General features: G+C 46.1%; 1 protein-coding gene across 4 annotated transcripts in view; it reads right to left on the reverse strand.

Annotated features, from left to right (window-relative positions):
• Positions 1-916: 916 nt before the first annotated feature.
• The window catches only part of LOC102687348 (5-phosphohydroxy-L-lysine phospho-lyase-like), a 39,512-nt gene continuing 27,095 nt past the window's right edge, over positions 917-13,333 (reverse strand). For 3 of the 4 annotated variants that reach the window (XM_069196083.1, XM_015349377.2, XM_015349376.2), the window contains 11 exons: positions 12,190-12,349; positions 10,921-10,995; positions 9,585-9,672; positions 8,653-8,769; positions 7,253-7,335; positions 4,767-4,992; positions 3,831-3,985; positions 2,833-2,922; positions 2,096-2,226; positions 1,527-1,581; positions 917-1,097 (listed from right to left, as the gene is read on the reverse strand). In XM_069196083.1, the coding sequence (XP_069052184.1) occupies positions 1,556-1,581; positions 2,096-2,226; positions 2,833-2,922; positions 3,831-3,985; positions 4,767-4,992; positions 7,253-7,335; positions 8,653-8,769; positions 9,585-9,672; positions 10,921-10,995; positions 12,190-12,305 (1,107 nt within the window). In that variant the 5' untranslated portion in view covers positions 12,306-12,349 and the 3' untranslated portion in view covers positions 917-1,097; positions 1,527-1,555. Of the gene's footprint in view, positions 1,098-1,526; positions 1,582-2,095; positions 2,227-2,832; positions 2,923-3,830; positions 3,986-4,766; positions 4,993-7,252; positions 7,336-8,652; positions 8,770-9,584; positions 9,673-10,920; positions 10,996-12,189; positions 12,350-12,753; positions 12,876-13,333 lie in introns of those variants that run through there. The other variant, XM_069196082.1, reaches the window with a different exon arrangement.

A 13,333-nucleotide genomic window follows, 5' to 3' on the forward strand; every position in this document is an offset into this window, starting at 1 on the left:
TAGAGGAAGTTGACATGCATTTTACTTCTGTATGCTGCCACATGGATCCTGGCACAAATACTTCTCTAAAGGTTAGAAATCTGAATCTTGTTAAATGGGGGTGGGATTTATTTGTGTTGGGGTTGGGTGAGGGGGGTGAACCGGATTTTGAGGAGCGGAGTTTTGAAAACCGCTGTTCTGCAAACTCTCCACCTACCGTGTATGAAGTAGAATCTAGCTTGGCACTTGATACATTCAGTATTCCTTCTCGTGGAAGATTGCATAGTGTAAAGAGGGGCAACCTGAATGTGGCCTCGCTAAACTCTCTTGATCTGCCATTTCTCACATCTTATTCCATGGGCAACTACTTGAAGTGCTGTGATTTTTCTATTTAAAATTCAGGGACTTTAATAACCCTCTATGCCTCGAACTGCAGCTGACTTGACTTCCCTTAGCCTTCTCCCTGAAAGACTATTTTTAACCATGTCTTGAAAGTTTTATATGAAGTTTTTTTTTCTCCCCATTCTTACTACTTGGTATATGGACTATATTTGACTGAAGTCTTAAGAAATTTGCTTAATTCCCAATGTAGCCATTATCTGAATTTCTTTGTTGACAACCTGCTAATGTTAAGCTTTGTAGTTTTAATTTTAACTGATGGAATAAAGTGAATTAAGCAAATGCACCAGTGAATTTGTCCAACATGATCATTAATGGAGTGTGCGGTTATTGCATCATATTGTACCTCAACGTCTTAAATCCAAGGACTTCATTTCTAAGGGACAATTATAAACATACCTGAACCTTGCAAAATTATAGATGCAATATTGCTGTTCTCCAGTCCCGGGCTTCAGGGTGTTCAGCAATATTTTCAGACCGTTTTCATTGAAACTCCCACAACACACACCTCACATGATTGACTTTCAGACCAGCAGGCTCCAAGAATCGGGATCTTGTTTATTACAATAAACTGCTCATTATGACCAACAGTATTTTGCTTAAGGGAAGAATAAAATGATCTTCAGTCACCAATGGAAACTCAACTTTTGGTTTCGTTTGAGCTAATCCATGTTCAAAGTCCATTAAAAATGTGCAGTGTGGGGGGTCTGGCATAAAACCTGGGGCGAAAAAAAAGAAAATCTAATATTACTTCATACACAACTCATTTGATTCAAGATAATACTGTAGTCAAAGTAGTCTGCCTTTTATTCAAGGGCTGTAGATTTTCATATTTAAAATTTGTTAGAGCTACTTAAGCAATATTGGTCCTATACAGGCAAATGTTTTTCAGGCAATCACAACTAACTAAATTTTCATGTTGACCAGGTGCGTGTTTCTAGGCACTGTAAATTGATTGTTTTATATGGAAAATGAACAGAATACATACAGTAAGTACATTTCATGGCACTGCAGCTGTCCAGCGGTGAAGCGGGGTAGCAAACTTGGGTTTGTAACCAATACGGAAATAAAACTACCATACCTAATGAGGAACAGCTAAGAGTAAACTAACCTTATGAGATCAAACGCTAACATTAATACATACAAACCTGAAGTGTCTGGGCTTGTCGCCAAATTCTTAAGCATGGGAATTTTCTTTCAGATCTGAAAAAAATGGAAATTTATAGCAATGCATGAAGTATATTGCATGAACAACAGCTTTAAAACCAAACTGCTGTCTGTTCCACTGCAACTTAATTTTCCAGTTCAGGCCCAGCCTTGTGAGATGGCCTTTCTTGTGTAACTGGTCTCAGGCTATCTCAAGCTGGAGGACCTGAGCACAGCCCACAGTGGTTGAAAGGAACCCATTTCATACGCAAAGCTGTCTTGGCTGGGGGGGGTACATTGCTAACAGCTCTTAAGGGTCCTCTTTTGTAATTTTTATATTTCTTTTGGGGATCTTATCAAGTGCTGTAACATCCTGGTCAGGTAGTTACTTCATTCTTTCACAGAGGCTTTTCCAAACCAAAACATACAATGTTAGCTTTCCATTTTCTCTACAGAATATACATCTCCAAAGCTAGAAATTGTTTAGACCAGATCCCGTTTGTGCGGTACCGAACTCCCAGTGTGCTTCCCTGTACTGGTTTGGGGTGGCCGCGCAGCCGTGCCACCTTACCTGAAAGTATCTGGTCTATTTTGTCCGCCACCAGCTTGGCGTCGTCCATGCTGAAGCACATGGGGGGCTTGAACTTGAGCACGTTTTCCCCAGGCCCGTCGCTGCTCATGAAGATGTATTCTTCCTTCAACCTGGAATTGCACTTGGATCAGTCTGGGAACTTGAGCAACTCGAGAACAGAAAGCTACAAAGTCCGCTCAGTACAAACTGGTAAGCATAGACGGTCAATACAGACAGATGAGGGCTTTCCTTCTTTGTGGAAAACTTGACGCATTGCAAAACGAGCCTAGCAGGTACCACCACCTGGCACGAGTCCTGTAATAAAGTACTCGTGTTGCATAAAGAGAGTCAGGCGTCAGGGCACTGTAACACACTCGGTCTCGCTTAGTTCCTGCGCTCTTCTGTGCATGATCTCACGCCTTTTCACTGAAAACTCACACTGGAGTTATAACATTATATTGTAGTTAATTACTGAACATTAGAATGTAGGGTTAAGAACTGCACACTACAGTATCAATTCGTTCAAATGTAATTCTACAATGTTTACTGTATTTTTTAGTGTGTGCTATGTTTGGTGTTTAATTATTCTAATTATAGGGTTGAGTAAAATGCGTCGATGGATATCATGAATGGCAACTTGGTTGAACGCAGAAGAAAGGGTTACTTCTGACTTCTGTAGAAGTGGATTAGATAAAGAGGTTTCGGCTTTCAGTCTGCACACCTTCCCTTCCTCTCACCTCTTCAGTATGAAATCTGCTTCCTCCTTGGCTGGGGTCCTCAGGTTTCGATCTTTAACCAGGTCGATTCCCACAAACAGGCCAACCCCCCTGTAACAGAGCGGGTACTCATCACTCATTGCTGTGTAGGGCATACTTGCGCTGTCCTGAAAACTTTCACCTCAGTTTTCAAGACTGGAGGGAACCCTTAAGCAGCAGAGAATGAAACAACAGCTCTTACCAGATAAGCACTAATCTTAAATGCCCATAGGATTAAGAGCTGCGGTTACAATAACCAGTATGAGTTTTACCTTCCTTTAACTATAGCACAGCAGCAGCCCAATTTAACACAGAACATACTTGACACCGTACTGCTGGTTCCAGATGAAGACTGCTGCTGGCTCTCTTTGTCACAGGTACTATCTTACAGGGTATGCTTGCTGCTTACGTACAGTATGTTTTTAAGGAGTTGAGCTCCATAATGGGAGACTTTCAGTTGTATGTGACTGATGTGCTTTTGGAGGAGACAGGTGGGACTCTTGTCACTGAGCTCCCAGCTGCTCTGCATAGTTATGATTCCTGAGTTACTATCCATCTGCATGCATGATATCTTGTGTTGACCCATCTAATAGCAGCCAAAAAATGATTTTGAAAGGACTTCTGGAGGGTAGCTTTGAATCCTACTTTTAAGTAGGCATTAGTCCGGCCAGATTATATTTCATGGAAAAAAAAAGGACAGAATGGTCAGATTGTTGTCATTCCCACAAAGTCAGAGCATATTTAATTTGCTCCCTTTTTTCTTAAGTGTCCCATTTTTTCTCATTTGTATGCCTTTTTGTTGTTCTGAAAAACTACCGATATATTGAAGATCGCAATGTGGGTTTCTGTAAAAGACCGTACAAACACCAACATGCCACCTGAATGGGCTGTTCAAAGGCAGAGCAAAAAGGGCGTCCCTCTTACAGGAAAAACACGACGGTTCAGGGGATTTAACGAGAATGCCATACAGCCCCACATACCGAACGTCTCCGATTATCGGGTGTTTGCGTTTGAGATCGTTCATCAGTTTCATGAAGTATTCTCCCACCCGTGTGGCATTCCCACGCAGGTCCTCCTTCTCCATGACATCCAAGACAGCCAGGCCGATCGCGCAGGAGACTGGGTTCCCACCGAACTGGAAACGGAACAGGAGCACGCGCTGAACAGCAGCTCAGAAACAGGCACCCCCGAATTTCCCAACCACAGCTCGACTGTGTGGAAGACTACTCAGCAGAACGTGATGTTCGTTCTACACTCCTGCCGGGCATTTCAGAACGGAGTAGCGCCCATCTGGACAAAGCGGACCACACAGCATCACAGAGTCCTCTCACAGGTGTTTCTGCTAATCGATTCCACCCCTTTGGGATGAACGTACTGTATCCGCATTCTGGAAATTGAGGGTCTCTGATCATGTTCTGGAGAACCCCGATCAGACAGGTTATTTACAATGAGTAACCATTGAATCTGTTGTAAAAGACTCAATAAATCAGCTGATTTGAGATCATCTGGAATAACATTCTGACAAATACTCTTCATTTCTCAGTGACCCTGATGCCCTAGTTACTTGCTTGATATACCTGTCATTTAGAAGTGTTCCCAAGCTAGAGAAGCAGGGCATCTGGGGGTGCACTCCGGGATCAAAACACGGGCTCCTGGGGCCTCGCCTAACAGTGGTTGCAAACAAGGGGGGGACATCTAACTACCTACCATCTCCACCTCCCAACCCCTCGGTAGTTTGCTTAATTTAACCGAGAATCTCGCCTAGCTGAAACGGAAGCCATCGTACTGGCTTTTACGACCTGAAGATGAAGACGGGAAACTGCCTGCACAGGACCCTCCTCGGGCACCCTGAGGAGTGCCTTCACCCAGGTAAGCTGGGGCGCGCGCAGGATGGGTGCCAGGTGTGCCCTACTCACGGTGTTGAAGTACTCCACCCCGTTGGCGGTGAAGGCGTCTGCGATCTCCTGGGTGGTCGCCACGCAGGACAGAGGGTGCCCGTTGCCGATGGGCTTGCCCATGGTGACGATATCGGGGACGAAGTCTTCTCCCTGGAGCTGGAAGCCCCAGAAGTGTCTCCCCACCCGGCCGAAGCCAACCTGGACCTCGTCGGCCACGAAGACAGCTCCAGCGGCCCTAACGTACCTGGAAGCACAAGGACGCGTCAGCCCCTCAGACCAGCGCTTCACAACACTGTGTGGGCCCACTCTCGGCAGGTAACAGGGTCAAAGGTCGTGCGATTTGATTCTGGGGTTCCTCAGAACCCTGACAGGGTTGAGTCTGGCTACAGATACAAAACTCTAAACGATCTTTGCTTAATTGGTTGTAAGATGCAACAGAGGGAGAGCAGAACAGAAGACTGGAAGCATGGTGAAGAGGAGACGAATAATTTAAAAATACAGTTAGACAGAGTAGATCCACAAATGATTCAGTTTTTAACTTTAACTACTGTGGGAAAAATCTCGAGCTGCAAACTAGCATGCCAATATGTGGTGAATACTATCAGATGTGTGAAGATATAATCAATAAAAAACTCACAGGGATCTAGGGCTGGAGATTCCTGTAATAATCTTTAATGTGTGAGAAAGCCTCTGTGGTCCACAGTAGAACTGTTTAAATAGCACCTGCCCCTCTGGGGTTCCAGTGGTGTCTTAATTATTGAATTTCAATAAAATGTTAACTACATTAATATTAAAAAATATGGATAAGATCTTTGTAAGTTTAGCTTTGTGTCATTTAAATGATGTGACTCTAACTTCTTGCTTACAGCTGTATAAATCATTGTTAATAAGTAAACTGCTTAACTCAAAAGTTAAGAGCAAAGGGACATTTTATTGAGCAGACATGACAAAGGTAAGGCCATTATGCTGCTGGACACTTTTCAGCACCAGAGCTGATTAACAGGGGGTCTCTGCCTTACGTGACAGGCTAGCGCACAAGATAGTGGTCGTTCTGTTCTTGCAGGAAAGCTGCTGTTGCACGTATCGTCTCATCACGATGAGCGTGCAGGAAGGGCAGCAAGACAGTTCCTAGAAATGATCAGTGTAGCGTCGTGTGGACAGGTGGCCATCCATCCCTACACGTGGAGTGAAACTGCACACTCCTGCAGAGATCTTCACACTTGGACGGAACGGATCGTTTTGCATATCTGCGCTGTACCTGCTAACATTCATTAAGGAGGTCGACACAAAGCCTTGATTCATCCCTAGAGGGAACTTGGCTCCGCCGCTGCTACCTCACAGCACCTGCTCCTGTTGGGTCAAATGACTACAGAGAGCCCTGCACCCTGCTCACTGCTGACCTGGTTAATTGGATCTGGTGTTTCTGATGCACAAGAACTGGCAGCGTGAAAACAATCCCAAAGTTCGAGCACGTCAGTCTTGGCCAGTTGTTGTACCCGTGGTCTTCCAGATCACGGCACCTCATTGATTCGCTGAGCTGTAACAGCTGGCCAGCATGAGCAGGCCAGACAGAGAGAGACAGTGCACAGCACTGGCACCAAGGCATTGCTCCCCTGATAGGCAGGGCACGCTGGCACCTTTCTGCATTTCCCTTTCTTCATGTTCACTGGGTCTGACATGGAGCAGTTTAAATAATCTAATCACCCATCTTACTATGCTTATGCAACAGTCACAAATCTGATCAGTCATGGATCAACTGACGTAACAAAAGACACCAAAACATTTAATCAATTACCAAAATTCATGCACTCTATTCTTCGAACCTATGTGTCTAAAGCTGACCAGATCCTATTAATCCTCAGTACATATAGTCACGTTTATATAACATAATATAAAAATAGAGATATTGCTGCTCCGTGATCTGGCCAGAGAATATCAGGCAGATACTCTCCATGGCTTAAAGTAATTTCCAGCACAGACAAGCTAACAGGACAGAAGCTCCTGAAAAGAGCAGACAAGCGAGGAATTTGTCGATGAATTTGGAACAAAAGCGGAGCTGCGTGGAAGTGCGTTTAAACGTGATAACAGGATGTGCTGCTATGTGCAAAGGGTGGCGGGAGCGTGGAACAAGCCCCTCAGACATGGTACTGGAGTTGATACCCTTGGCTTTTTTTGAAAAATGACTGGCCAGGATCCCAAGACCAATGATCTACTAACTACCAAACAGGTCAGATGGGTGATATGGCCTCTGTATGTAACCTTTCTCATGCTGCTGGACATAATTTACATTTATCATACCACAGATGAGCTACGTACATTCCTTAACAGTACTTGAGCGCAGTCAACAGACAGCAAGAGACGGGAATATCCGGTTTATCTTGAAAGGTTTACTCTCCCTCCAGCTCTGGGCTGCAACAGACACATCTTTATGGCCAGAGAAATATTAAAGAATCACCGTAACATGAGATCGAGTTGCGTTGCGGTAGTGCAAAAGCGATACGTACTCCGCCACCTTTTGAAAGTAGCCAGGTGGCAAAACGATCTGCCCTCCGACACTCGGGAGCGACTCGGCGAAAAAGGCAGCAATCTGCGCGAGAACAAACAATCACAGAAGTAAAGGATCCTGCAGGCTCTTCTGGTGAACTGCGCGGTCTCTACTGGGCGCACTTTGAGCAACGGCTGCAGCTCAGCTTCACTCAGTCCAGAAACACGACCCTGACAGTGTGAGCACAGGAAACAAGACATGCCATTCAAGCCCTAGAATTAGATGGAAATATTCGGATTTTTTTTCTTTCTTTTAGCCACGGAGCTTTGCTTGATCCTGAGCCGAAGGAGAGATTTATCCGGAGGTTTTCACTCCAGCTCAGCTCTTGGTAAGCTTCAGGTCATGACCCAGTAAATCAGGGGAGAGTTTAACTCCACTCTCCAAGGGCTCCTGGCCAGCGTGGTTTATACACTAGCCTCTTTAAATCTCCAGCTTCTTAAGAACAAGGAGAGGCTTTAAAATGTCAACCGACCACGGGTTCACTCAGCCAGTTAAGGGCTCAGGGGAGGACCTGGGCAGTCCTGCTTCACAGGAGTAGAGACACATAGACACAGGCCCTCTAGGATCACAACTGGACACCTGTGGATTATACAGTAGACAGGACGTCTGTCATGATAGGCACGAGAAAAAAACCCAGAATATCCATATCTAATTCTAGAGGAAATACAGCACACGTCGCTTTGTGTAGCTTTATCTAAGGCTGTGGTTCCCAGTCCTGGTCCTGTGGCTCCACACCTGCTGGGCTGCATCCCAGCCCACCTGCACTACCTCATTGACCCAAGAAGCTGCTTCGCTTGAACACTTGCATTTTGTTTCTAGTCACAAGCTCAGGGTTTTATTTCACGTACAAAATCCAACAGTTGAAGCTCCAACTTGATTCAGAGTTGGAAATAGTTCAAATGAATCTTATTAAGTCCATGAAGGGTCTGATTGTGTAGCTGAGGGCTGGTCTGGAACAAGAACGTGCAGGACTGGGACCGTTAACCATGGAAAAAATAAATCCTTTCGTCCCTAGAGGAAAACAACACCCATGTGCTGTTCAGAGCCAATAATAGGCTCTTACTTTCAAGTACCACCTGAAAGGTGCCATGTGTCGAATGAGTCTGACTGCAAGCAAGGCAGGAACAGCATCAGCAACAGAATGCCTGGCCTCTATTCAAATTGTTAGAATAGTCAGAAGCAAATATAATAATAAACATCATGACAGTAGTAGTTTAACAACTCATCTGTAGGACAACAAAACCACAATAAAAACCAGAGCCATGCATCATTACTGCCACCAATGCAAAAGCAACCTCACAGCTGTTGGAGCTGTTGACACAGTCTGAAGCGAGCAATTGAGAGGCGATCACCTCTTACCTTCCGGCCTTTCTTATGTGCTTCATCTATCACACACTTCACCTCGTCGGCGTAGGCCCGTGCCGCGTCCTCGTGCTCCTTCCTGTACAGCCCTCTGTAGGTATCGGGCAGCGGGGCCTGCGAGACGGGTGGAGAGCTGACTTTCAGGAAAACGCACTTCTCGAACTGGCTTCTTATCGCCACAGTGCAGCTGGAAAAACTTTCAACTAAATCATCCTCCTTTAGAAATTGACCGGATGTTCCTCTATTCTAGCGAGGTTGATCTTAAGTGACTGATCTTGCTTCCTGCCACAGGCTTGGCACCCCATTACACTTGCTAAAGAAGCTTTTCTTTTCCTGAGGCCAGTGCTTAGACATTGCCAGCTGCCATATCACCCTGCAGCTCCCTGCTGGCAGCCCACTGCAGCTCAGCAGGTGTGAGCCTGGTCAGTACCTGGATGGGAGACTCCTGGGAAAGCTAAGGCTGCTGCTAGAAGAGGTGTTAGTGAGACCAGTAGGGGGTGCTCACCCTCTGGTCTGTGTGGGTCCTAATGCCCCAGTGAAATGGGACACTATACTGTAAAAAGGTGCTGTCCTTTGGATGACATTTCTTGAAAAGAGTAGGGGTGTAACCCTGGTGTCCCGGCCAAATTTCCCCCTAGCCTTAACCCATCATGGCCTCCTTATAAACCCCATCTCTGAACTGGCTTCATCACTCTACTCTCCTCCCCACACACCAGTGTACTGGAGCACTAATAATAACTATTATCATTAATTGACATAGTACATATCCTACCTAGACACAGTGTGTACTATGATCAGAGTAGTGTACACAGGTTTTCATCTCCGGGTAATTTCAGTAGCTAACTGGAAAGAAGCAAAGAAGACAGCTCGTACTCCAGAATAGAATAATATTATTAATATGAGAAGAAGAAGTACAATTCCCTGCGTACCACATGAACCCACTCCTTCTGTCCTCCCAGTTTCCGGAACTTGTAGGGACTGATGTCGATCAGAGAAGTCAGATGTCCGTGGTAAGCGCTTTGAAAAATCATGAAGTACACGATATGGATTAACAGCATTAAAAAACAAAGTTACAGTACCTGCTCAAATGTCTTCACCGAGACATTATAAGACATAAATCATTTAGGTGAGATAAAGCAGTTTTTTCCACTATTATAGATACCCATTGCTCACAGTGACTTCATTAAGTTTTTTTAACAGTACACAGTGTGCATGTTTCCGATCCCATTTCATTTGTAACATATGTGTATTGGTGCACTTTTCTGGCCAGGACAGATCAACAAAGAAAACAAGTCAGGTCTGCCGGTTTTCCAAATTCTAAAAACTGTGGATCCCGCCGCACTGTAACCGAAGACACAGGTCGCAGAGGACCCGCAGGTCTCGGGCGAAGTTCTTACTTCATCTCTCAAACAGTCGCGCACAACAAAACTCTGTGTGCCGTGAAGTGACAACAGGGGTATAAGCGCAGGCCACCGGTTATTTCTGAATGGCATGAAAACACGGCAGTACACCGATGTGACACAAAAAATTACATCGTAATGACCGCATGCTTTAGAGATTCCTTGTGTGCCCAATGTTTAAAGACGGATTTTTAGATCTTCACAGAGCTGTTATGCCAGGCCTGACAAGGTGTTGAGACGGGCTCGGCGAAAATTCGAGCCAACGAGCCCAGATATGCAGCAATCGAGAGAATTTGTTCGAGGACAGAGCTGAGGCGGACAAACAGAGCTGGGACTGAGGAAACAGCTGAGGCAGTAGCTGCGCAGCTGAAGCAGGCAGAGCAGAGGCTGAGGGCTGAGGTGAGGAAGAGATGACTGGCGGCAATGACGACTGAGGAACTGGAAACTGAGGATTAAGAAACACTGAGAAATACTTCTGAGAACCTGAAACTGAGACAAACTCAAAGCAGGGTTAGTGACTCAATGTCTAAGCCCTGAGGAATGGCTTAAATACTGTGCGAGTTTCCCTGATTGGCCTGATATGCCCGGCCTGATCCCAATGAGTCTCCAGCGTGTGTGGAACTGGAACAGATTTTGCACGACTGTTGTTGTTTAGCACATTGTCTGTTGTCTCTGTCTTACTTTTCTTATACAATTGTATTGTTGTTGTTGTTTTTCTTGTACTGCTTACCAGCTGAGAGCCAGCTAAATAGCATTTCGTTATACCATACACCTGTGTGTGAGGATAATGACAATAAACTTGAACTTGAACTTGAATGCTGCAACTGAGCTCCAGGCGGACAACAGCAGAAGACGGGAAACCTACTGATCCAGCACCAGGACGTCCTCATGCTGGCTATACTGCCGAGCCAGGCGCAGGGCTAAGTCATTGGCTTCAGAGCTGCGGGAAGAGAGAGAGGAAAACATTTTACAGCGCCTGGAACAGCACATTAACAGCCCCGTGCCAGTCACAGACGTCTGGGTTCACTTAACCTGAGATCCCTCCACACGCCGCGTTTTGAAAAGAGCTCACGGTGCACTCTGAGAAGACTGCCCCACGTGGTGTGGGACGAAACACGAAGGTAAAACCCGATCGGTTTTAGAATGCAAACATCATTTAAAAAAAACAAACAAATGAATTGTAGATATCTGGCTCTGGCTGTGGGTCATTGACCTGGTCTCCTGACCTGGGTTTTTTAGAGACTTTTAAAACCGACATCTGCTGTTGTACGTGACACCACAGAAACAGCTGAAAGGCGGGGCAACAGCATCAAGAACAGCCATGGAACCATCAGGAGAATGCGGACTCGCAAACCCCATTCATGGTAAGAAAATGGCTGGACTGGGACTATACAAACCTCTGTAACACTGTGGCACTGTGGGAAAAACCCCTTGTGTGCGTCTCCTCCAGTGTTCTCTGGAAGCAGCCGTTTTTGTTACAATTAAACTCATCTCAAACCTCCGCTGGACTGCGCTGCGACTGCTTGCATCCCCAGAGCTTGTAGGAGCTGCCGGGAAGGGGAGCAAGAAAGCTCTCCGACTTTATCCAGGATGTGCTTAAAGTGAGCGGGCGTTACCCCGTGATGCAGCTTGGTCTCAGAGGTGTCTGCTGCACACCTTCATGACTGTCAGAGGAGCGTCACAAGCACAGCTTCCCCGCTAGGGGGCAGGCTTCTGTATATCTGACAGGGCTGTCCGACAAACAGGAGGGGGTCTGATGTCTTAGGATTTTTGTTCCAATCTGAGAGGTCATTTCGACAATCACTTTCTTAGACACATGCAGTCGTTTTCTCATGGTCCTTAACAATTACTCGAAAAACACTGGCTTCACTGAACGATACTGAAAGAATTACCGCGGTCCACGAAATGATCAGACCAGCCACGTAACCGAGAAGACAGGCTGGGCAAAACCCAGAAGGAAATGAGTCCCGTGTTTTCGGGAAAGTACGTTTCCTTTTTTTTTTACACAGGGAGTTTGGAAAGGTTGGCCCCATCGGTAGACCGGTACCCCGCCACAGTCACACTGAACAGACACCGAAGCGAGCCTCTTACCCACAGTTCAATCACCGCTCCGGTCTGCCGCCGCCTGTCTTACCCAGAGTTGACGAAGTAGAAGACTTGGAGCTTTTCCGGCAGCGTCTCCGAAAGTCTCGCCGCGTACTGGACCAGGTTGTCGTGGAGGAACCGGGTGTTCGTGTTCTGCAGCTGCATCTGCGCGGCCGCTGCCTGCGCCACTGCGGGGTGGCAGTGCCCCACTGCGAGAGAGCCAGGGACAGCGCGGTCAGAGTCCGCCCGGACCCCCAAGCCACCCCCTCTGGGGCGCCGAAGCCGGTCAGACGTTTACGACAAAAAAAATAATAATAATGTCCAGCTGTCAACAGACTCAACTATTACAAACTCCGTGAAAGAAAAAAAAACCAACGAAAGGATATATAAACCTCTTCTTAATCTGAATTACTTTTTTAATCTTCTTAAATACGTCATGTATTGTCACACACAGATTTGTTAAGTGCCTTGGGGCACCCTTGTCGTGAAAGGGACTATATACAAATAAACTGAATTGAATTCTTAATTTGTAATAGCAATATTAAGCATATTTTTAATAATAATAATAATAATAATAATAATAATAATAATAATAATAATAATAATAGCTTACACGTATATAGCGCTTTTCTGGACACTCCACTCAAAGCGCTTCACAGGTAAGGGGGACTCCCCTCCACCAGTGTGCAGCCCCACCTGGATGATGTGACGGCAGCCATAGTGTGCCAGAATGCTCACCACACATCAGCTATCAGTGGGGAGGAGAGCAGAGTAATGAGGCCGTTTCATAGAGGGGGACTATTAGTTGGCCATGATTGGTAAGGGCCATTTGGGAAATGGGAAATTTGGCCGGGACGCCAGGGTTACACCCCTACTCTTTTCGAGAAACACCCTGGGATTTTTAATGACCACAGAGAGTCAGGACCACGGTTTTACATCTCATCCGAAGGCCTGCGCCTGTTTACAGTATAGTGTCCCTGTCACTCTACTGGGGCATTAGGACCCACATGGACTGCAGGGTGAGCGCCCCCTGCTGGCCCCACTAACACCACTTTCAGCAGCAACCTTAGCTTTCCCAGGAGTCTCCTATCCAGGTACTGACCAGGCTCACACCTGCTGAGCTTCAGTGGGTTGCCAGTTGTGAGTTGCAGGGTGATATGTTTGCTGTTTTCGTGACAGTCAGCACTACTGTT

This window comes from Lepisosteus oculatus, chromosome 11, assembly GCF_040954835.1.
Source record: "Lepisosteus oculatus isolate fLepOcu1 chromosome 11, fLepOcu1.hap2, whole genome shotgun sequence".
Classification (NCBI taxonomy): domain Eukaryota; kingdom Metazoa; phylum Chordata; class Actinopteri; order Semionotiformes; family Lepisosteidae; genus Lepisosteus; species Lepisosteus oculatus.